We start from the raw sequence: 26,043 nt of genomic DNA on the forward strand, positions 1-26,043 counted from the left end.
AAACACAGAGATATATTAAAAATAGTACTTACATGTACGATTTACGTACGCTTTATGACTGGCGCAACAATTAGATTGCAAGATTTACTTTGCATGTTATACTAAGCTCTTTCGTTAAATGAAACTGTAACATGTGCACAAGTATTTAAATAATGTCCAGTAGATTACTACATCGTTTGTGGATAATAGATGATCTACAGCCGTTCGTAACTATTACCCAAATAATAGTATAAGAGTTGATAGTTATTTTGCTGCCTACCACGCCATTAGAAGAAAAAGAGAGAGGGATACGTAAAACACCGAACTCGTGTTCGAGGAGAATGAGGTTCGATTCCCTTTTCGACTATCTTGATTTAGATTTTTTGGGGTCTCCCGAAATAGCTTTAGAAAAAACTGGGTTGGCTCCTTTGAAAATAACACTCCATTCTTTTCCAGTCCGACGTTGAGTTTCGTCTCTAATGAACTCCCTGTAGTAGGAACGTAAAGCCGTCCTCTATCCTCTTTCCACTGACAGCCTCAGTAATGTTGATTCGTCATATGCGGATAAGATTTGAAAGCGGTAGAAGTAAGCGTTGTTTAGCTAGCTGGCTGGTTGATTCATTCATTCATTGGTCTGACTCATCTGAACCACGAAATCCAAGTTTTCCGGTTAATAACCACCTGCAGCTTTGCGCAATTTTCGTCTCTTGTACTGTTTAATTTGTTAACCTGCTGTTAACCTGCTTTCCCTCACTTCGTATGCCTTGAACATACTGTTAATTTTAATTCATGACAGTTTAAGTCAACCTGCTTACGGAATGTTAATTTGCAGTTTTACTTATATGTCCAGAAGCTTCGTTAATATCAGTCCTAAATTGCTCCTTGCCCACTTTGATTATTATATCCGTTGACTCTTCGCTTCTTGCATGAATGCGAGATGAGTTTATCAGATCTCTTCATTTAATGAGCTTCGAATCATCAAGGATCAATTGCTATCTGTTCGAAGTTTTTTTGAGAGACAGTTCTGGTCTACGACACGGTTTCTCGAAAGGCACACGGTTCGTAACAGTTGATACATTTATAAAACGTCATAGTCCGCCGCAAAGAGCTGATAAATACCGCTTTTTTACAACCGGTTTCAATCTTCGGTCTGTCATCAGGCATCTTAAGACTTTTCAAACAGCTTATATGGTGATATAAAACCAGTGGCATCAAATAGCATAAAATCCATCACAACAATTACACATGTTTGTGTGACGGGAGCGATCTGTAGATTTATAGGAAAGAAATTTCTTATTTTATTATTTTTTTTCACTATGACCGGTTTCAACATAAGCTTGCTCTCATCATCAGATCTTCGGAAATTTAATGCGTGTCATCGTGAAGTAGATAACATTTAGCGATCTTGGCTTCTTTACATCATAACTGCATTTGGTGCTTTTTATTATTGACAGCTTAGTATGCCCAGTACTTGACAACAGTTATCTACGATAATGGTGTTGTGCTATTTGATGCCATAAGTTTTATATCACCATGTAATCTATTGTAAATGGAGTAAGATATCTGAGATGGTCTGACGACTGAAACCAGTTGTAAATAATGAAGTATTTGTTAGCAGCTCTTGTCGGGTGAACCATGACGTTCTGTAAACACTTACGATCTGTGTGGCACCACATTCAAAAAATAAAAATAAATAAAAAGTTAAGAGCACAGATCTTTTTTAGGGAACGTGTGGGAGGGAAACGGAGGAGGTGAGAAGATGGTATTTCGATAGAAAATTGTCCAACCTACGTTCCTGTCAGTTCATTTGGCTCTGTCAGTATAAATTTTGCAGACGTTCAAATGGTTCAAATGGCTCTGAGTACTATGCGACTTCTGAGGTCATCAGTCGCCTAGAACTTAGAGCTACTTAAACCCAACTAACCTAAGGACATTACACACATCCATGCCCGAGGCAGGATTCGAACCTGCGACCGTAGCGGTCGTTCGGCTCCAGACTGTAGTGCCTAGAACCGCACGGCCACTCCGGCCGGCTTTGCAGACGTCACAGTAAATTAGTATATTACACGTTAACACGACCATGAACTGACAGCGCTGTTTTCAACTGCGCAACAAAATAAGATAACATACGACTCAGTGGTCGTGGCATCCGCAGCTATGGTAGCACATTTTATATATGCAACTCAGCAAACAGCGTTATTTTGAACCAATTATTTATTTGGCACTGCCGGTTTCGTAGGTTACAGCCACATCATTAAAGATAAAACATAGTCAACGACATAGCGAGGAGTATAGAAGACCCAATCATCATTAATTTTGATTATGGTTAGGCCTTCTATATTCCTCGCCATAACGTAGACCATGTTTTTACATTTATATGCACCTGATGATGTGGCTATAAGCCACGAAACCTATAGTGGCTAATGAAAAATTGGTTCAAATACAGCTGTTTGCTGAGTTACAGTTATAAAAAGAAATAACATAAAATACCTACAGTGTTGTTACAACCAGATATATTAAAGTAAGAGACACGCTTGTGCTTATGCTCTGATTACCTGTACGAGCCTCGGGTGTTGAGGTGGAAACGGCTGGTGGTGGTGGTGGTGCTGGTGGTGATGGTGGTGGTGGTACGCGAGCTGCGGCTGGTGCCCGAGCGCGCCGGCCGCCGCCCCCGCGCCAGCCGGTCCTCCGCCTCCGCCTCCGGCTGCGCCCGCGCCGCCCCCGCTGCTGTGGAAGTAGTGCGTGCCGGTGCGCAGGTTGATGTAGTACTCCGGCGGGAAGGAGGCGCCCGGAGACGTGCCGTCGGTCGAGTAGCCGGTCGAGTACGCCGACTCGGGCGACGACAGGCTGTGCGCCGTGCCGCGCTGCTGCGCATGCGCCAGCAGCGAGATGCCGCCCCCCGCCGACGCCGACGCCGCCGACGCCGCCGCAGCCTGCCGCAAAAGGCGCCGCGCGGCGCGGTCAGGGCTCTCTCCGCCTCAACCACAACTTCCTACATTCTACGTCCAGCTAATTATGTACCACGTCCCGTCATACATAAAATACATACAACCATCAATTTTACATATGAACAGAACTGAGGAGGAGAACACGGCAAGTGCCATAATCCGATTTCCCAAAAACTGCGCTTAGTGAAAGAGGGGTCAAAATAAGCGAACACATGTCTCCGCTTACCTGACGATACTGGACGGTTCCACCCAAAAATAAGAGACGAAGAACAATGGGCCCAGCTAAATGCATTAACAAATAGTATTTCAAAAACAACACAGACTTTCCTACATGCAAAGTACTCTCCAGAGGGTGAGCAGCGACACCCACAGTGACAGCGAAAACAATGACACTGAAGAGGAACAGGAGGAGGAGGAAGACGAGATGTAGCAGTAAATGAGACACCTAGAATTATGAATGAGGTATAACATGCAAAAATGCTCCAACAAATTATACACATCAGTCAAATAATATTTAAGGATAGCGAATTCTACAGTAAATGAGGTGTAAGGTACTGGCGATCTAGCCAAGAAAGCACTCAGTATTGTACACGGATGAGAAACTAATATTAACATATTGTATTAGCAATACTATTTCTGCACTACTAACTGAACTTTTTTGTAGTGACTAGCGGTGAACAGCTCGAACACACCATTCCGAGCCGGCCGGGGTGGCCGAGTGGTTCTAGGCGCTTCAGTCTGGAAGCGCGTGACCACTACGGTCGCAGGTTCGAATCCTGCCTCGGGCATGGATGTGTGTGATGGCCTTAGGTTAGTTAGGTTTAAGTAGTTCTAAGTTCTAGGGGACTGATGACCACAGTAGTTAAGTCCCATAGTGCTTAGACCCATTTCAATCAAACCATTCCGAGGTATTCACCACCAGTCACAATCGGTGATGAAACTAATAAATCTCCCCTCTGTCCTATTTTCGTAAAACAAAAAGATTTTATTTAAATTTCAACCTCAAATTATTGATATTTTTCAAAAAAATATTATTCTTTGTCAAATGTTGCAAATAAAAACAAAACACTACAAAAAGACATGACAAACGAAAATTGTAAGATACGATCTGTTTTAAAACATCAGGGGCCAGGTCTTTAAATTTGCAATAAATAAATGAAAACAAAATAAATAATACTCGACCGTTTCTGAGAGCCGACGATCAAAGTTTTCGAGGTTCTTTATGTACCTTTCGAGCGGATAAATAGTTCAACCGAAGCTGTGGCACAAGAGCGGCTTCACACTTTTGTGCCCCGTGTTCGAAATCCATTTATTACTTCTATTCTTATATCTGCTTTTCGCTTATCTACACACGTCCGTAAAAGGTTATCACATGAATGTTTTCCATAGTACGAGTATACTGAAATAACGTTGTGCTTATTCGTCTACTAATAGTATTTCTGGTGAATGAATTAAAAAATACAGTAACTGGACGAAAAAATTCTATAAAATTGTTTTCGGTGAAATTCCTGTAGCGTATCATGATTCATACTCAGTTACAAGCCCACTTTTCGGAAAAGTGATTCGTTAAGCGCGGTATTCCGCGAAAATATTGCCAACGTGTGAAATCTTCAGCAATGTTAACGACGTTTCCTTCCCGAATGAAATTTATATGAAGAAATGGCCATGTGGCAAAACTGCCTCTGCGCGACACTCGTCGTGTTCTGAATTTCTATCTTTCGAATGTTTCTACAATCGGTATAAAGGAGGAGGAATTGTTGTTTAGAGTGCCATCGACAATGGCGTCATTAGAGACGGGGCTCGAGCTCGGATTTTGGAAGGATGGAGAAAGAAAGCGACCGCGCCCTTTAGCGATTTAGGGAAATCACGGAAAATCTAAATCACGATGGTCGGACGCGGGTTTGAACCGACGTCATACCAAGTGCGAGTCCAATGTGCTGACTACAGCGCTACCCCTCTCGATACGGTCGGTATAATCTAAGAGAATGCGAAAAAGCTTCTTGAAGAATAAACATAGGGATAGAATCTGAGAATTAAGAATTGATACAAGAATGAAATACAAAAATATAATCATTTAAAGAGATTGTAACCCCTGAAAATAGCATGCACGCATTTATTATATAATAACTGTATGACACTTATCGTGAAACCCAGTTGTAATTTTACAATTAATATAACGCCGTTGTAACCTCTACACATTCGTGTAGTAATCTTCTACGGACGTGAGCAGATAAATGAAAAAAATAGTATAAAGAAAATCAGTAAGCGAGTTTCGAACACGAGACGAGGAAGTGAGAGACTGCGACGCTAGCCACTGTGCAACCATTTGGGCTGAGCTCATCAACTACAAAAAAGACACCTAAATTGCGTGGAAAGCTTTGACGGTCGTTCTCTCAGAAATCCTCCTGTGTCTAGGATAAGCTGAAATACGTGATCATTTATTTTGACTCGTGTTCCACTGAGCGAAGTTTCTAGAAACTCAGACTATGGCACTTGCCGTGTTCTCCTCGTGAGATTTATATGCTAGTCATGGAAGCTAAAGAACTTCTGTAAAATGTAAACATTCATGGCCGGAAACACTTATTAAAATATTCCGGAACACTATGCCGTGTTCGTATGAATTTCCTTTTTACATTTTGTCCCTTTCTGAGGAGAACATCTTCAAGTGGTGTGGGGGTGGGGGTTATAGGTTTTTCAAAGGTCCCTGAAACAAAACAGGTGGTAGGTTGACCGACACGGTATACCGAAAATCCACACACGCGAACATTTACATACGCCGACATTCAAATCACCACCCAAAGAAGAGCGAGGCTTTATAAAGATGTTAGCGGATGGAGGAGGAGTATCTGTGAACCGAAGCTGCTCGAGGCACAATTTAAATCTGACCTACACGCTGTAGAAGAATGGGTATTCATCCGCTGAGATAAAAAGAGCGTTAAGACAGCCACGGTAAGATCATAGCGATGTACAGAGGTCTGCAAATTCCAAGGTTTTCCTGCCGTTCATTGAAGACCTAATTGACTGTATAGGAAAGATCTTCAAGAAACTGGGTGTCGCTGTAGTCTACAAATCCACTCGGAAGGCACAGGAACAGCTATGGCTGGCTACGAATGCTAGCGAACCGCTGCACAAAGCAGGAATTTACAGGCTATCGTGTAGTTGTGGAGACGTGTACGAGTACGTCGGTAATATTTAAAAAAAAAAAAATAAATAAAAATAAAAATAAACCACAAGGCAAGACACAGAAAGATCATTTATTGTGGAACATGCTTTGCCTTCAGAAGACCACTGGACTCACTTTGATAAGGCTCAGGTACAAGAGGATTCTGTGAAAGGTTATGCAGAGAGGCTATAGAGATGATTAAATACACCAAAAATTTTAATCGGGAGGAGGAGGGTGTGAAGCTCTACAGTGTTTGGATTCCGCTGCTGCAGGAAGTGTGCACCAGTCTTCCACGACAAGGTGACTGACAGCGATAGCGGACAATAGCAAGTGACAACGGTCAGTTGCGTTCGAATCTTCAAAACATGTGGCGTCATGCCTGTGCGCGGGAGCACGCGGAAACGGAATTTCACTTTAGTCGTACCGAGTCAGGCTATTGATCGGGCCTTTGAAAAATCCACAAGCCCCTTTGGAGATGTTCTCCTCAGATGGGGATGAAATGTGGGGTTTCAACATGACATTCATCCACCCACGGAACAATACCCATAATATTCCGGAATATTTTAATAAGTATTCCTGTTCCTCCAATAGAAGTTCTGAGTAAAGACCGGAGCGACAAGTACAGAATCTCCGCGTATAGAACACTGTTTACGAATGAAAAGAGAGGAAGATACAGAACCAACGTGTCAGCGGACTTGCATGGATCCTAGACTAGGCACTGAAAAGACGGAAAACGAGGATGTCGTTTGTATCGGAACACAGTTTGGGACGAACAAGGTTGGGAAAATCGGTCGCGTTCTTTTCAAGGGAACTGTCCACGTTAATAGACTTCGGGAGGCACATAAAAACGAAATGCTTATGTGGCACAACGCGAGTCAGTGCCTTAAGCTACCTTCTGTCTCGGTATCAGCCTACGAAAAGCGTATACACTGGTGTCCAAAATTAAAGCAACCAGCCACTATTCCCCGCCCATTGTCTAACTCACGACATAATCATACAAACTGTCAACAGATGTCCGAACGATCCTGTTCTGCCCGGAAGATGTCACTCCGGTCAACGGCCAATAACGCCCACGATGACGTCTTGATGCCTATCACACGGAATAGTGTTTACCAGGTAGACCCACATTCACAATCACTGTACACACAATCATGGACGGTGCAATATGGCACGGAGAAGGTGCCTACCAAACTGTATCCCGAAGACCAGGGCAGGACCGACCACTGTGTCATCAGAAACAAAGGACCGTAATTTACCTGTAAGGACGGGATGGCAGCACCTTAGCATTGCATCAGGCTTCGCAGCATCCACTGGACTTATTGTGTCGAGGCAAACGGCGTACAGAAGGCTTCGGTAGAGAGGCCTTTATTGCCGGAGACCTGCTGTGTGTGTAGGTCTGACGCTTCTTCACAGAAGCGAACGTCTAGAGTGGAGTCATCAACATGCCACCTGGACGATGGAACAGTGGGTTAATGTTCTTCTCAAAGATGAGTCCAGATTTGGTTTGAGGAGTAATTCTCAGTGGATTCGCAGCTGGAGGGAACTTGGACATGATTTCGGGACTCAGAAATTGTGAAAAGAGACTGATATCGAAGAGGGTCCCCAACGGTGTGGGTAGGGATTATGTTGATCAATCGAACACCTCTTAATGAAGTTGTACGGGTGAATTGGCAACGTTTAAGTGCTGTCAGGTATCGTGACGAGATCTTGAGACCTCAAGTGCGATTGATGCGGGATGCTGTGGGCCGGCACTTCATATTAATGAACGATGGTGCTCGAACTGATGCTCGAACTCACGGAGCACGGGTGGTTGATGTTTTGTTGGAAACGGACGATATTGCACGCATGGCGTAGCTTGCTCACTCTCCCGATTTTAATCCCATAGAGCACGTCTGGGATGCCCTAGGGAGACCGGTTCATCACGTCAGCATCCGTCAACGACTCTCCTAGGCTTGTGAGCAATTCTGCAGGAAGAATGGGCGTTGTTGCCTCAACACGAGATTGATGACGTCATTCACAGCATGGCCTGTCGTTGACAGGCCTGTACTGCTGTCAGAGGTGTTCACACCCCACAGTGATCTCATTAACAAGTTGTCAGACTGTATGTGCAAATCCTTTAAGTTGGAAAAAACCAAGAACATTTTTGTCTACCGTTATGCTCGTTGCAGTTGTTTATTTTCTGTAATCTTTACATTGTTTCTACTTTACTATCATCTGTTTATACTGTTTCGAGGCAAAATAAATGCATCTTTGCAAAATTTCCGTTTGTAGCCTTAATTTAGGACACGAGCGTGTGTTTTGATAATAATATGCTGATTAGAGTTATACATAATATTAGACTGATGATGTAAGAGCTGACATTGGCAGATGAGGGGGACACTCGGAACTGTATCATTTATTATAAATTTTAATTTTCTTGATCGCTATAATGCCAGAACGACTAGAAGATAACCGTTTCCGGCTCACTAACGACCTTCCTAAGACAATGCTTACATTTCATAAGCACTCCGTCTTCAGGCCACAAGTGGCCCATCGGGACCATCCGACTACCGTGTCATCCTCAGCTGAGGATGCGGATAGAAGGGGCTCGTGGTCAGCACAACGCTCTCCTGGTCGTTATGAAGGTTTTCTTTGACCGGAGCCGCTACTATTTTACATCTACATCTGCTTGAATACTCTGCAAATCACACGTAAGTGCCTGGCAGAGGGTTCATCGAACCACTTTCACAATAAACCTGTATTACTCCACAGCGCGCGGAAAAAACGAATAAATCTATCTTTCCGTGCGAGCTCAGATTTCCCTTATTCTTTTATGATGATAATTTCTCCCTTCGTATGTCGGTGTCAGCAAAATATTTTCGCATTCGGAGGAGAAAGTTTGTGATTGAAGTTTCGTGAGAAGATTCCGCCGCAACGAAAATCGCATTTGTTCTAAAGGTGTCCATCCCAAAAACTGTATCATGTCCGTGACACTCTCTTCCCTATTTCGCGATAATACACAACGTGCTCCGCTTCGTTGAACTTTCTCAACGTACTCCGTTAATGCTATCTGGTAAGGATCCCAGACCGCGCAGTAGTACTCCAAAAGAGGACGGGCAAGCATAGCATAGGCAGTCTCTTTAGTAGAACTGTTACATTTTCTAAGTGTTGTACCAATAAAACGAAGTCTTCGGTTTACCTCCCTCACAACATTTTCTGTGTTCTTTCCAACTTAAATTGTTCATAATTATAATTTATAGGTATTGAGATGAATTTACGGCGCTTAGATTAGATTTATTTATCGGGTAACCCCGAAGTTTAAAGGATTCCTTTTAGCACTCATGCGGATGATCACACACTTTTCATTATTTAGAGTCGATTGCCGATTTTCGCACAATGCAGATATCTTTCGTAAATTATTTTGCAATTTGTTTTCATCTGCTGATGGGTTTTAACGACAGCATAATCTGCAAACAACCAAAGACGGCTGCTCATGTTGTCTCCTAGTTCGTTTATATAGATAAGGAACAGCACAAGGCCTATAACACTACCTTTGCGAAAGCCAGAAATCACGTCTGTTTTACTCGATAACTTTCCTTCAATTACTACGAACTGCGACCGTTCTGACAGGAAATTATGAATTCAGACACATTTCTGAGACGATATTGCATAAGCACGCAGTTCACTGAAAGCCGTTTGTGTGGTACAGTGTCAAAAGCCATTTGGAAATTATAGTTCCTGCGCTATTTCTGTGAGCTGTCAGTGTCCTCTGGATGAAAGCACACCGGCTGTAGGCGGCGAGAAAGTTCGAATGCGCAAGCCACAATACGGTATCGCTCTTCTAGGTTTTCAGATTCTGCAGGTCATTTACACCAAATTTTGTCTGCACACGCGATCGCTGAGAAGAACCTCGTCGTTGAACATTATACGATGGTATTCCGCAAGTGAATATATTGATTTCATATAGCAGGAAATGTTGAAATCGTAAGGTTCAAATGGTTCAAATGGCTCTGAGCACTATGGGACTCAACTGCTGAGGTCATTAGTCCCCTAGAACTTAGAACTAGTTAAACCTAACTAACCTAAGGACATCACAAACAACCATGCCCGAGGCAGGATTCGAACCTGCGACCGTAGCGGTCTTGCGGTTCCAGACTGCAGCGCCTTTAACCGCACGGCCACTTCGGCCGGCGAAATCGTAAGGGGAGGCAAGATTAGAAAGATGAAGAAGAGAGACTATATTCTGCAATTTGCATCAATTATTACTCGCCGATAATACAGACTTCACACGAACGGTGATGAGATATTCAGTATAAAGAAAATCGTTGGTACATCCACATTTTTAGTGTCTTTACCCTATTCATAGAACAGTTCATTCACTGTCCAGATTCCTACGTTCATTCAAACATAATTTCCGTAAATACAATGATGAAGGACAGTATTCAGGGATGTGGAAGGAGTCATGTTATACGTGAATCCTTTGAGCCACGAATTGTTTAAAACTGAGTTGAAATTATATTTCTCCTGTGAATTACACTGGGTAACTGGAATACAACGTCTGTTTTTAATTTTAATATGTCATTAGGGCGTAAACTGGTCTTTCCGGCGCGACACTAGTGTAGTGATACCAGCTTCATAACACCTGTAGGTCTACATAGAAACTGTCGCTTTTTTTATTTATACTCAATGAACACTTTTAATTAAATCAGCCACATGTTAAATAGAAGTACTGTTTCAAGATAAACAGAACTGAGAATACAACCACAAAAACAAAATCCATAACATACAATTTTATGATGATCTTCCATTTAAACCATATAAAAATGCCTTTCAGTTTTTCACGTTTGTTGTCACAACCGAAAGCACTACTTATTATATAGCAGAAAGCACTCTCTTCCCTTCATCATACATAATCCAAGGTTGCACACGGAAGACATACATCTCGTATTCAGTCGAGAAGCTCTTCAATTGGCATCACGAAGCTAGTGCACCCCTAAAAACGGAAACAGCGCATGGCGGCCCGCATGGTCACCCATCCAACTACCGGCCACGCCCGAAAGAACTTTGCTTCGGCGATCTGACGGGAACCGGTGTATACACTGCGACAAGGCCGTTGCCTTATAGTACATACTCCAATTATAATTAATTGCGATTGACGTTTCAGCGAGTCGAGTGGTAGGGGCCAGCCGCCACTCAATCGTAATTCTGAGGCGCCACGTGCTCTCGGTGTTAGCAGCAGTGTAGTTCACACTCCTTCGCACCTAGATACATGCAGCGCCTTGTGAAGCGTGGCTAGCAGCACGCCATCAACACTGCCCTCCGCTACTGCAGTAATTTAAATGGGAGTATACTTGAAACAGAAATATAATGTTAACCACCACAACTTCATTACTGTGCGTAGCTGGACAGAGCATTACTGTTGGCCTATAAAACCTGTATGTATCTCCTACTGGTTTTATACGCCAACAGTCATTTTCTACCCAGCCTATGGCTATCGAAAAATTACGCTTAGTAACTAGGGTTACATACGGTAACAGTCATGCTATGACCAGTCTCTGACTTTTTATGTTATGATCCTGATTTTAGGGCCAGCAACGTTCCTCGAACACAAATAAATATTGTACCAGCACATAAAAATTGTGTAGTAGCCCACGAAGGCAAAAAATAATAGTTCTTGATGCTCCTGCTTGAAGTTGCTATGAGTCCAAGCGCTGCTATTTCGGTATGCTGGCTGTGATATTAAACGAAGTTCATTAAGCATGGTAGTGGTGGAAACCACACGCTCATCAGTCAAAGCGCTGTAGAGCTAGCGCGATAGGTCCAGGTAAACAGCAGTGGCAGTCGTACTTCAATCGTAGTTGTGAAATCGGTTAATAGCAATTGTTATTACATTACATTCTGATCAAAATGGTTCTAAGCCCTATGGGACTTAACATCTGAGGTCATCAGTCCCCTAGACTTAGAACTACTTAAACCTAACTAACCTGAGGACATCATCACACACATCCACGCCCGAGGCAGGATTCGAACCTGCGACCGTAGCAGTAGCGCGGTTCTAGACTGAAGCGCCTAGAACCGCTCGGCCACAGCGGCCGGCACTTTCTTATCAACGCCACTAACATTTATAATAAACTGATATGAATTAACAGCAAGCAGTTGTATTACTCCCCTACCCTATTTCGTCAAAACTATTTACTTATTCGCGGTTACCAAAACTGACAACGGCAGGGCGATCGGGATGCTGACCACATGTCCCCCCATATCCGCATCCATTAACGCCTACCGGCAGAGGATGATTCGGCGGTCGGTCGGTGCCGTTGGGCTTTCCTCAGCTTGTTTGGTCGGAATTTAATTTAGTTTAGTTTATCTACTTTGACGATATAATTGTTATTATGAAGACTTACTATTTTCTCTGCGAGTGAACAGAAATATTTTGTGTCAAATCTCATAGATCACGAACAATGCAAAAGCTGAAAGGTAACAAAACAACTCCATCAGGGATCAATTATAGTTATTTTCTCTGCATCATATGGCTCAGGAGGGAAGATCAATATTCCAGGATAGAAGCGCTCATTCGAAGCTGTAAGTTCCGTTCAGAAATATTCTCTGGCGCCTAAAGTTTCTGAGATAAAATATACGAGGCCTGTTCAGAAAGTAAGCTCCGATTGATTGCCAAATTGAAACCACAGTGAACATCAGAAATGTTTTACTTGTAACAATTAGCTACACCTTTCAGCTACTTCTCTACGTAGTCGCCGTTCTGACTTAGACTTTTGTCATAGCGTTGTACCAACTTTTCAATAGCCTCATCATAGAAGGCAGCCGCCAGTGCTTTCCGCCAATTCTCCACGCTGGCCTACACCTCGTTGTCTGTGTCAAAATGTTGTCTTCAAAGACAGCGGTTCATGTGACCAGAGATGAAACTCAGGGGGAGACAATTGCGGACTGTATTGTGGGTAATCTAACATTTCCATTTGAAAACGATGCAGGAGCATCTTCATTGCCCTTGCAGAATGCGGCTGAGAATTGTCGTGAAGACGAAACAGCACGACAGTTATGTAATGTTAGCTGCATAGCTTCAGGCGAAATTTCTCACCAGGCCCTCGTACTTGGCGGCAGACACTATTTTCTAGACATCTTTACGCACTCACTGCGAGCTCAGAAATGAGAAGAGCGACGTGATGCTAACTGGGGTTATACTAGAGACACTACCCAACACATCTGTGCAAAGCTTTATCGGATTTTCATAGTCGTTTCCATTTCGCGACCGATCGGAGCTTACTTTCTGAACGCCCCTCGTATTTCAGGAACTTCTCTTTTGGAGTTAGTGACACGTACTTTATACCTTGTATTCTACTCCTCTATGCTCCAATCTATAAGTGTTTCGTTATTTTTGAGGAACAAATAGCACAATACTATAGCTCGGTATTTACTGTACTTGAATTAATAATTGCCACATCGATCAGAAAAACGCATTCAATACTACACTATCCACTTTGCTCTTCTGTAATATATAGAATGGACAAAATCAAATTGGCCCGGAAAACATATACACTACCGGAAAAGAAATTAGTACACCTGGAAAGACGACGTCTATTTTGATCCGATGACGGTATATACCACCAGGGAGATAGTAAATGTACTTATGATGGTTTCAGCTCGTCAGCCAAAAGATAACGTAGCGGCATAGATAACAGAGCGCCACCTGCGTCAACCCTTTAATGGGAAATGCCAACAGCCAGAACGCTCAGTGCGGCGCAGACGAGTGAAGCAAGCGGGCAAACAAGTCATGGAGATGCACTCGTGCTTCCTAAAGCCAACTGAAATGTGCGAGTTTCAAAGTGATCAGATTGTGGCCTCCCGAGCGGCGGGATGATACTTGTGCTATGATGCTGGTATCAGTGGTCACGTGAACATTCACACACTTGTAGTCGAGGTTCTGGACGTCCACAGAGCCAGAATCGTCGTGTTGTAAGGACAGTAATGGCAGATCGTATAGCTACCACAGCACAGATAAGAGGGCTTTTGAGACCAGACGTGTCAACACGAAACGTTGCGAAAAGGTTATTAACAGTGGGACTACGGGTACGCACACCTCTAGCCTGTCTTCCACTCATCCCACAGCATCGACGTGCACGGCTCGACTAGTGCCGTCAGAGGAACCTAGGAAAATAAAATGGAATGGCGCTCCGTGGTCTTCACGGATGAAAGCAGATTCTGCTTGGACACAAGTGATGGTAGTTTTCGAGTACGATGTAGACGTGGTGAGCGCTTTCTTGTAGAGTCCATTTGTTCAACACACACTGGCCCCATCCCAGGCTTTATGGTCTGGGGTGCATAAGCTACAACTCTAATTCTCCTTTCTTGTTTCTGGAGGGGACGCTAACCAACGTTCGGTACGTGTAGAATGTTATTAGACCAGTTGTTTTGCTGTTCTTGTAACAGCAAGGTGATATGTTGTTCCAACAGGATAATGTTCGCGCACATATTGCCCGTGAAACTCAGTGTCCTCTGCGAGACTCGCGACAGCTTCCCTGTCCAGCACAATCATCGGACTTGTCTCCAGTCGAACACGAGTGGGATATGATGGAAGTGAGTCGTGTGGCTCGCCAGCCAACAACTCTTACAGAACTACGTGGACAGTTCGAGCAGACGTGGCATAATGTATCCCAGGACAGTACTCGCCATCTGCACAATCGATTGGATTGCAGAGTCAGCGCCTGCATTGCCGCCCGTGAAGGCTGCACCACATACTAATATGAATGTTTCAGCATGGGTCGATACATGGTACCTCACAATCGCCAGTGCTATTGAATCTGTAATTGTAACCATTTCATCTACGCCATACTCGCTATTGCAAAAAGTGAACTGGATGCCTTTAAAAGTGTGTACTAATTATCTGGCCATCACAGAAAATGCTGGAAACCGTAATTTCTATGCACCAATCGGTTGCAGTCACGTGTCATCGCATATGCATCTCCCGCATGCTCTGTACCGGGTACTTCGCTGTGTAATTAGTTTCGAGTGAGAGAAAGCAGCAGACGTGTTTAGTGACAAGTGGAATGCAACACGAAATGGTGCTCACGATGAAGTGTTTACCATTGAGTATTATGAGCAGCACAGTTCGTGTTGCGCAATGTCAGGTGCCCGCAGCATAATTCGATTGTTCTGCCAAACTGTTCTGCTAACCGGTAAGTTCGGAAACTGTTTAATCCACACGTGGGTCAACTCACAAAAGGCTTTATTGATATTTTCATCAAGACGGAGCAACATCAAACACCGCCTTGACAACTTTGACACGAGTGCTTCAGGTATTAGTGCGGAGATGACAATCAGCGAGACAGCGTAATTTCCTGGACACCTCGATCGCCTGGTGCCTCTACCTGTGTTGAAAACTTAAGGTTTACGTGTACTCAAAGCATTCTCGGACACAGGAAGTGCTAGAGCGGAACACTGGAAACGCTAATTCTGCGTTCAAGCCGTCCTGTAGCTTGGTAGATCGAGCAGAGAGCTACATCGACGTCAACGGTGGCCATTTCCAGTATTTTCTATAATGTTCATTAACAACGTTCAATCGTATGTCAGTTTTATTGTAAATATACACAAGAAAACGCATAACTAAGGAATTATCTAAATGAGACGGAAATCGATAGACGTGATGTACATGGACAGACAAACAAATAATTACAATTTTAGAGAAAATGGATGTTATATTCAACAGAAACAGATTAATAAACTGATCAAGTCAATTACCCCTCTGACTCTTATGCAGGCAGTTATTCAGCTTGGCATTGATTGACAGAGTTTTTGGATGTACTCCTGAGGGATATCGTGGGAAATTTTGCCCAGTTGGCTCATTAGATCGTCAAAATCCCGAGATGGTTGGAGGGCTCTTCTGTAAACAGCTCTGGATTTCTCTGGCGGGTAAGATGTGGGTTGTTTCCGCTGCTGGCTTTACCGTTTGGCCTCGGTTTGTCGGAATGCTGCTCGACGGAATCATCCCGTTGCACAATAACGCCCAGCCCCACACTGCCAATAGGACGAAGGTAGGCTTCAGCGATCTGATTGGGAAAAATTGCAACATCCTCCGTACAGCTCGGACATATTTCACCGTGTTTTTAAAATGTTCGACGACCTAAAGAAAGACATATGTGGACGTCGGTTTCAGCCGGACAAGGAAGTACAAGAGTGGGTGCGATCGTGGATCAGTCAGCGGCCGAACGCTTGACGTGTGTGGGGATTCATTTTTAATGGAACCATTCCATGGTTCCGCTGTGGCGGGTGTTCGGTTTTCATTTGACTGTCCCTCACGAATAGAATTTCTGTACATACACTGAAATACCAGTTGGCAGTAAGAGCAGAATCCTTTTGGGACTAGCGTAGCAGTTCTAAAATTATTTAATAATAGCTATTACAGACCCTAATCCGTATTAGTTACAACTGTATTAAAATTAAGACGAGGAGTGAGTTTGATATCTAGTCGTATTTGTCTGGTTCGCCGTTGATCGTGGAAATGACAGGAAGGGGTAAGGCGAAAGCCAGTGCTCGTGCACAGCACACTCCTTTCAAATAGCCCTAAAAAGGGAGCCGCCGAGTTTAATGAACCTACGTGCTGCACGGATCACCATTACAATTGTCAGGTACCCTTTAGCTGTGGGACACCTGAAAATTTCATAATTTAACCAAGTATATTGGCGCACAGCCTAATGGTAAAGACGCTACCATCTCATCGTTACATGGCGAACATACATGCGTACAAGAACAAGATTGGAACCACCAATTACCGAGTCGAGCGCTGCCTCAGCTCTGCTTATTAATGACTGCAGGTACTGCCAGATGCTTTGGATTACCTCGATGCTGTCTCTTACTCGTTATACAAGACGCAAAACTACACTATGTAGCCATCGCTTTGATCGTATACTCCGCGCATTTACTGTGACGTCAAAATCTATTTGCCTCTACATTCGCTTATCAATGCAGAGCGCTGCTCTCTTGGTAGCTATGCGTACCGAAAGGATAAGGATCAACTGACAGTCCTGACAAAGAGTGATTAATGACACATTCGCGCTTTCACGAGAGAACGGAAGTGAACATTGCCACGGTCTGTTGCTGTGTCGTAAACTCAAGTTCTGCGCACCACCACGCGGATAACACAAGCAACTGCTTTCTGCGTGAAAAAGTGTTTGGTAATGTGAGTGTTTAGTTGCTCGAGAACATTAAGTGGTTCATCAATAACTTTCGTTATTCATAAAAATCCAGCTTCATCTGAACCGATAATAAGTCCATGTAAATTCCTTGTCCTCCAGCAAAATATAAAAATAAACCAAATCGTTTACGTACGAGACTAGTATTAAAAAGGATATAAGATTAGATGCAAAGTGTCAGTGCCATATAGATATTATTTTTAATGAAGACGATAGAATTGAACGCGATGTGAATACTGAAACCCTCCGAAGTTCGGGCCGGGTGTACGATTCCATGACGTAATTGTGACGTGGAAAAGTCAGGCAACTAAGAAACCTAACGACGTTATGGTAGGTTTAAAAAATTAACGACAAAGACTGTAGCTGTGTAAAAGTAAACCAATTGTCAGAAACATTTGTTAACTATTGCAGAGAATTTCAGTCGCAGCTTAAGTGCAGATGTCAGTGACATGACTATCCGGCAAAAAGGCTCGGTTTTCGTAGCCATATTGGTGTCCAATAAGAGTAGCGCTAGTAGTGCCACTATTAAGACGCAAATCAGATTTGTTTTCAATACACGCTGGAGTGGTGTGAGCGTTGGTTACCTTAGAGATTATACATGATGAGCTGATGTTAGTCAAGAATGCCCTTAATGTGACAAAGACACCATTATCAACACCTCACTAAATCTGACGGACGTCGTGTAATTTTGCTACGAGAAGTTGGATGTTTCCTTCTGCGATATTGGCAGAAACTCTTGGCAGAAAGCCGGCCGGAGTGGCCGTGCGGTTCTAGGCGCTACAGTTTGGAACCGAGCAGCCACTACGGTCGCAGGTTCGAATCCTGCCTCGGGCATGGATGTGTGTGATGTCCTTAGGTTGGTTAGGTTTAATTAGTTCTAAGTTCTAGGCGACTGATGACTTCAGAAGTTAAGTCGCATAGTGCTCAGAGCCATTTGAACCATTTTCTTGGCAGAAATGAGCCACTGTACATGATTGCTGGCTGCGGTGGTCACTACACTGCATGGCCTCAAGAAGACTGGGCTCTGGACGGTCACTTGCCACTGCCGAGAGGGAAGATCATCATCTTCGACGTACCGCTCTGGCACATCGTACTGCAACTGCAGCAGAAATTGGAGCAGCAGCTGGACCACAACTTCGACAGCTCCGAGCCAGATGCACTGCCTCCACCGGCACCAAACCAGTGCCAGTAGCGACTTCAGTGGTGTCAACTGAGAACTCATTGGAGTGCAGGGTGGAGAACTGTTGTGTTTTCTGACGCATGCTGGTTCTCCCTCGGTGCCATTGATGGCCCTGTGCTCGTTAGAAGCAGACCAGTTGAGGGCCTGCAAACAATTTGCGTGCATTCTAGGCACACTGGACCTACACCTGGAGTTACGGTGTGGGATGCGATTTCGTATGACAGCACCAGCACTCTCTCGGTTAACCTACGCGCACTAACTCCGAAATTGTAGGTCAGTCTGGTGATTTGACCCGTTTTCCTGCTATTCATGAACAGCATTCCAGGGCGTGTTTTAAAACAGAATAACGCTTGCTCACATACCGCTGTTGTAACCTAAAATGTCGTACAGAATGTCGACGTATTACCTTGGCGTGATCTAACACCAGATCTGTCTCCAATCGAACTCATACGTTCATCGCCGGACGACAACTCCAATCTCAACCAGAAACAGCATTAAACGACCCTTTGTTGACTGACCAAGAGTAACTGGCATGGAACTGCATCGCAAAAACTGACGACTGGCACCTGTACAACATAGTGCATGCACGTTTGCACGATTTCATTCAACATTCTGGTGGTTACACGGGCTATTAATGTACCAGCGTTTCACATTCGTAATGACTTGTCTCTCGCTTTGCTTAATCTGTGATCTTGCAATGTTTGTCACTTAAATATGTTACCTAGGCAAATGTATTTCCGAAATTTCGTTACTCTACATTAATTACTTTTTTTAGTGTTGCGATATTTTTCCGTCAGTGTACTTACGAGGCTAGCGTCTTTCTAACGAAGAGCAGTGGGTATTCAGGGACAGACTGCCACATAGAAATACATAAGCTATGTTCCTATTCAGATGTCTACTTATCACTCTGTTCTTTTCCTCAGTCTCCTCCTCTGTATTTCGGTTCCACGTCAGTAACATGTTCAGAGCGCACGAACGAAGAAACTGTCGCCTTGCCCCGGACCCCTGATAAGTTGCTAGCACTAGCGTATAATCCGTCGCCGCACTTTGTTTCTAGAAGAAAAAGAAAAGAGTGTGAAGCAAGCGGCCGGAGCAGAGCGCCGGTTCTGCAGAAGTTGGCAGCAGCGGAGTAAAAGTTGCGGCCGCTGTGGAACGCACCCTCCGCCAGCCCCTCTGGCGATGCAGACCGCAGTGATTCCGCCGGCGATGGACCCCGTCCGCGGGCGGCTCAACTTTCCCTCAAAGAGCATTCGCTCAGCAAATGCAGTTAGTCGCATAAAAGAGACGACGTCTGAAAACGGCTTTAGTTTTTTTTATTCCCTCCGACGAATGGGAACTTCCAGTTCATTTACTTTTGTTGTGAACTTTATTTCGTTGCAAATGATGTCCTGACTTGGTGGAGCAATCGATTTTTCTGGCAATTACAGTGGCGCGATTCATGAGGCCGGGGTATGGATGGGATAGGCCGATACAGCCAAACACCATACATATGCCATGAGAAGTGTGTGCTGATAGGATAGCGCTTACTCTACGCTTGTGTACACGAGCTCTGCAATTACGGCAAAATGTTTGCTCAGCATGCCCGCCGATGGAAAGCTTGGGTGACAAGCAGGCTACTCCTGATCCAGAACAGAGGGCCAAATGAATCGCCAGTAACGACGGAGTGGTACCCCCAACAAACATTTTTACACATCAACGTATTCACAAACTGCCGTCAAGATTCACAAACAAATAAAATTATAGCGATTTGGATAGTCTTTAGTTAACGTTTTTTATGAACAATCACCGTTGTTCCAAAACGTATTACTTATTGCATATCTTCCCTTTTATCCTCATTAATGTTGCAGCGGTATTTGGCGTATTGCAGAGTGGGCCATGCGACCAAGACATGTATACATTGACTAATATTACAAAATTTTACTTGTTCGAATCACGAAATTTTCGGTGCCCCTCATGAAATGGCCGAAGGAATAAATTGCAAACGTGGACTTCATAAACAAATAATCTTAACTGTTAAGGAGAACGCACCCGTGGTCAAGGGTTAGCTTCTTTGATTAGTAGTCAAAACGACGTCGGTTAAGGGTTCGAAACCCGCCACAGCTTAACTTTTGGTTAGTTATCAGCATTTGCGGCCGAAGACTTTCGGCATAAGAAGTCACCCTCATTGTGCCAACGGCCTTGTCAAAGATGGCGGAGGAGCGGACAGATGTTTTGTGCACTCTCTTATCCTTGGGATGTGAAACTGCCCCTAAAGGTGGAAGCATCAGGAATGATCAACGGCACGAGGATGCAGAAGGCAATGGAAACAACTGCACTAAAGATAGATAATTTGTATCAACAAGACATGCGGCCTGTAATTGGAAAAGTGTCATTGTGATCTCTCCATTGCCAAAAGATATCGGAATAGCCGCCATTCGGATCTCCCGGAGGGGACTGCCAAGAGGGAGCTGATAATGAAAAAAATACTGAATAACCAACGGAAGCATAACGTTCTACGAGTCGGGGCGCAGAATGTCAGAAACTTGAATGTGGTTGGGAAGCTAGAAAATCTAAAAAGGTAAATGCAAAGGCTTAGTCTAGATATAGTAGGGATCATTGTTACTGTGAACAGTTCAGTGATAAACCAGCAACGACAACGATAGTCTGTGTATACATGCCGACGTCGCAAGCTAAAGATGAAGAGATAGACGAAGTATATGAAGATATTGAGAGAGTAATAGAGCACGGTAAGGTTGCAGAAGGATATGGGCTTGGGACAAGGACTCAGAGAGGAGAAAGACTAATTGAGTTCTGCAATAAATTTCAGCTGGTAATAGCGAATACTCTGTTCAGGAATCACAAAAGAAGGGCGTTCACTTGGAAAAGACCCGGTAATACGGGAAGATTTCAATTAAATTACATCATGATCGGACAGGGATTCCGAAATTAGATACTGGATTTTAAGGCTTATACAGGAGCAGATATAGACTCAGATCACACCGTTGTAGTGATGAGAAGTAGGTTGAAGGTTAAGAGATTAGTCAGGTAGAATCAATACGCAAAGAAGTGGGGTAAGAAAGTACTGAGGAATGACGATATACTCTTGAAGTTCTCTAAGGCTACAGATACAGCAATAAGAAGTATCTCAGTAGGCAGTACAGTTGAAGACGAATGGGCGTCTCTAAAAAGGGCAATCACAGAAGTTGGAAAGAAAAACATAGGTACAATGAAGGCAACTACGAAGAAACCATGGGTAATAGAAGAAAGACTTCAGTTGATCGATGAAAGAAGGAATTACAAAAAGTTCAGGAAAATTCAGGAGTACAGAAATACAATTCGTTGAGGAATGAAATGAATAGGAATTACAGGGCAGCTAAGACGAAATGGCTGCATGGAAAATGTGAAAAAATCGATAAAGAAATTACTGTCGGAAGAACTGACTCAGTATACAGGAAAGTCAAAACAATCTTCGGTGAAATTAATAGCAAGGATGGTAACATTAACAGTGCAACGGGAATTCCATTAGTACATGTAAAGGATAGAGTGGACAGTTGCAAAGAGTACATCGATGGCCTTTATGAGGGGTAAGATTTGTCTGATGTGATAGAAGAAGAAACAGGTGACGATTTAGAAGAGACAGGGACTCTAGTTTTAGAATCAGAATTTAAGAGAGCTTTGGAGGACTTATTATCAAATAAGGCAGAAGTGATAGATAACATTCCATTAGAATTTCTAAAATCGTTTGGGAAAGTGGCTACAAAACGTCTATTCACGTTGGTGTGTTGAAGGTATGAGTCTGACAATATGCCACCTGACTTTCGGAAAAATGTCATCCACACAATTTCGAAGACTGCAAGAGCTGGTAAGTGCGACAATTATGGCACAATCAGCTAAACGGCTGATGCATCCAAGTTTCTGGCAAGATTCTTATACAGAAGAATGGAAAAGAAAATTGAGAGCGTGTTAGCTGGCGATCGCTTTAGAAAAGGTAAAGGCGCCAGAGAGACAATATTGACGTTGCGGTTGTTAATGGAAGCAAGAGTAAAGAAAAATCAAAACACGTTCATAGGATTTGTCGACCTGGAAAAAGCGTCCGACAATGTAAAATGGTGCAAGGTGTTCGAAAATCTGAGAAAAAGTTGGGTAAGCTATAGGGACAGATGGGTAATATAAAATATGTACAAGATCCAAGAGGGGAAAATAAGAGTGGACGACCAAGAACGGAGCGCACTGATTTAGATGAAGTTAAGGAATTCTGCTACCTAGACAGCAGAATAAACAATGGCGGACGGAGCAAGGAGGACATCAAGGGCAGACTAGCACTGGTAAAAAGGGCATTCCTGGCCAAGAGCTGTCTGCCAGTATCAAACATAGGCCTTAATTTGAGGAAGAAATTTCTGAGAGTCTAAGTTTGGTGCACAGCATTTTAAGATAGTGGAACATGGACTGTGGGAAAACCAGAACAGAAGAGAATCGAAGCGTTTGAGAAGCAGTGCCACAGACGAATGTTAAAAATTAGGTGCCGCGCGGGATTAGCCGAGCGGTCTGTGTCGCGGCATCATGGACTGTGCGGCTAGTCCCGGCGGAGGTTCGAGTCCTCCCTCGGGCATGGATGTGTGTGTGTGTTTGTACTTAGGATAATTTAGGTTAAGTAGTGTGTAAGCTTAGAGACTGATGACCTTAGCAGTTGAGTCCCACAGGATTTCACACACATTTTAAAACTAAGGTGGACTGATATGGTAAGGAATGAGGAGGTTCTGCGCAGAATCGGAGAGGAAAGGAACATGTGGAAAACACTGGCAAGGAGAAGGGACAGGATGATAGGACATCTGTTAAGACATGACTTCCATGGTAGTAGAGGGAGCTGTAGATGGCTAAAACTGCAGAAGAAGACAGAGACTGAAATACATACAGCAAATAACTGAGGACATAGGTTACCAGTGTCATTCTGAGATGAAGAATTTGGCACGGGAGAGGAAGTCGTGGCGGGCCGCGTCGAACCAGTCAGAAGACTGATGAGTCAAAAAAATAAAAACTCTTAAAGGTGATAATGGTGTCTTTTAAAAAGTTATATGACTATGAACGCCATGCAAGAGAAAAACAATATTTTTTTATTCTACTGCGATGTGTTGCGTTCAATACGTAGTTGATCTATAATATACGCTTCGTTGAACACTTCTGACAACCTATGACTTCTACAAATTAATGAGGCTTTAGAGCAATATAAATGAGTGGTTGGTTGGTTGGTTGGTTTGGGGAAGGAGACCAGACAGCGTGGTCATCGGTCTCATCGGCGTAGGGAAGGATGGGGAAGGAAGTCGGCCGTGCCCTTTCAGAGGAACCATCCCGGCATTTGCCTGGAGTGATTTAGGGAAATCACGGAAAACCTAAATCAGGATGGCCGGACGCGGGATTGAACCGTCGTCCTCCCGAATGCGAGTCCAGTGTCTAACCACTGCGCCATCTCGCTCGGTAATATAAATGAGTGAAGCACATGTAATTCATTGTCGTAGCCAAAAATAAGCGAACTGCTTAGGCAGCCTGTTCGAGTCACTGTTTCATTTACTTTTGTCAGAACTTCACGGCAGAAATTTGGCCATTAAGGTGAGGGCGCGTAATGTACATTTGGTGAACACTTCGTCGGTCATAAGTGCCATTGTCGAATTTACAACCGCTCGGCAGTGACAGTAAATTCACGCAAGAATTCTTGCGCAATTAACTGTTGCCAGCGAAAACAAAACAGTGCGTGACAGCTGACCGTTTAGCATTATTACAAATGGTGCGCTACACGAAAAAAAAAACACGTTTTAATTGTTGAGGTATATTTTAAAAATGATGATGATTTGGCAACTATAATTCTCAATTTTCGTACAAAATATGGTCGGAGTAATAATTTACTTCAACTGTGAAGAGATTAATTTAAAAAATTAGGGAGACTGGATCAACTAGTGATATTAAGCACTCTGACCATCCTTCAACAAGTCGTTCGACACAAAATATCGAAGTAATTCGTTAGAATATTCTTGACAGTCCAAGAACATCAAATCGGTACTTTGATCAAGAACTGAACATTTCGAGAAACTCTCTACAGCGTATTCTGACGAAAGATTTGCATCTTCATGCTTATAAAGTTCAATTCAGTGAAAAACGTAAGTCTACCGGCCATGCATAGCGAACAGAGTTCATTATGGATGGCAACAAATGAACTCTGATTTTCGAACAAAAGATGACGAAAATGTAGATGACGAGAATGGTAGATTCGTGTGTGTGTGTGGGTGGGGTGGGGGAAGGGGGGAGAGGGACTTCATCAAGACAAGGAGAGTCGTTTAGTTTCATGCTAAAACATGAGGGAGACGGCAATAGCTCTTTGAAGTAGACATTATATAGGAGTGAAAGAAATATTCGTGTTTACTGTACCGTCGACGTTGATATCATTAGACACAAAGCATTAATTCAGCTGTAGTAGTATCGGGTACAACATGAGGCAGTCTGATACACGCTCTTTGCTATTTTCATGTGCGTATTGTGTTTTAATAAATATTCATTTCATAAGGGTTATTGTTTTAAAATATATTTTGTAAATGCCAAAATAATCGCGATTTGACAATAAAATTATTTATTTGTACAACGTACTGTTCCAATCTCAGCCGTGTGGCCATTATCAAATACTGTAACTGAGCTTTGACAGATGTCAATAAAAAAAAGGTGACATGATTACATGTCGTCGCCGTATCCTTTTGTTGTGTCTTTAATGTTAATGTTTTTAACATCGTTTATATGAATAACTGTAACATTAACGACCCAGCATGCGGAAGTGATGGCGATATGTAATAATTAGATTTCGACTTGTGCTAAAACACAGATAAATCATATATAAAGGCCTCAAGACAAATGGTTCAAATGGCTCTGAGCACTATGGGACTCAACTTCTGAGGTCATCAGTCCCCTAGAACTTAGAACTACTAAAACCTAACTAACCTAAGGACATCACACACATCCATGCCCGAGGCAGGATTCGAACCTGCGACCGTAGCGGTCTCGTGGTTCCAGACCGTAGCGCCTAGAACCGCACGGCCACTCTGGCCGGCGCCTCAAGACAGATACTGCGATTGTGGATTGTACAAATAAATAGCTTTACATTCCCAAATAGACCTCCCCCGCCCCCGCTTTTAATTGGCTGGAAAGAACCGCGAACTGGGGCACAAACAGCCTCTCTACTCCTTGAGAGGAGAACAAAAGTAAAAAATGACTGTACATAGCTTCTTTTGTTATCAGCATTAAACACTGCACACCTTTCTGTGTAAGAGGATTGCTTTCTGTATATCACTGACACACATCGTAAAGCAGTTTGGTGTATATAACGAAAACGTAGTTACGTTGTCAGACCTGTGTTTATCCTTTCCGACTGGAAGATCTTTCGAATCCCAAATTGCTTCGTATTAGGCATGACAATGAGTTGGGTTTTTGATATTCCCATAGTTTTGTCCACTCGGTATAACTGTCAAATAATGAAAAAGCGACAAAACAATGGAAGGAGATAAATATTGCAATTGGTGAGCATGATAGAATACGATACTTAGATGCGAGGTCCTTACCTCATGGACAGATGGC

General features: G+C 43.4%; 1 protein-coding gene across 1 annotated transcript in view; it reads right to left on the reverse strand.

Annotated features, from left to right (window-relative positions):
* LOC124559675 overlaps window positions 1-26,043 on the reverse strand; it is a 766,753-nt gene that overhangs the window by 81,679 nt on the left and 659,031 nt on the right. Inside the window, exon 5 of the mRNA XM_047130913.1 lies at window positions 2,535-2,894. Coding sequence (XP_046986869.1) covers window positions 2,535-2,894 — 360 coding nt within the window. The remainder of the gene's footprint in view (window positions 1-2,534; window positions 2,895-26,043) is intronic.

The sequence above is a fragment of the Schistocerca americana genome, chromosome 1 (genome assembly GCF_021461395.2).
Source record: "Schistocerca americana isolate TAMUIC-IGC-003095 chromosome 1, iqSchAmer2.1, whole genome shotgun sequence".
In the NCBI taxonomy this organism is placed as follows: Eukaryota; Metazoa; Arthropoda; class Insecta; order Orthoptera; family Acrididae; genus Schistocerca; species Schistocerca americana.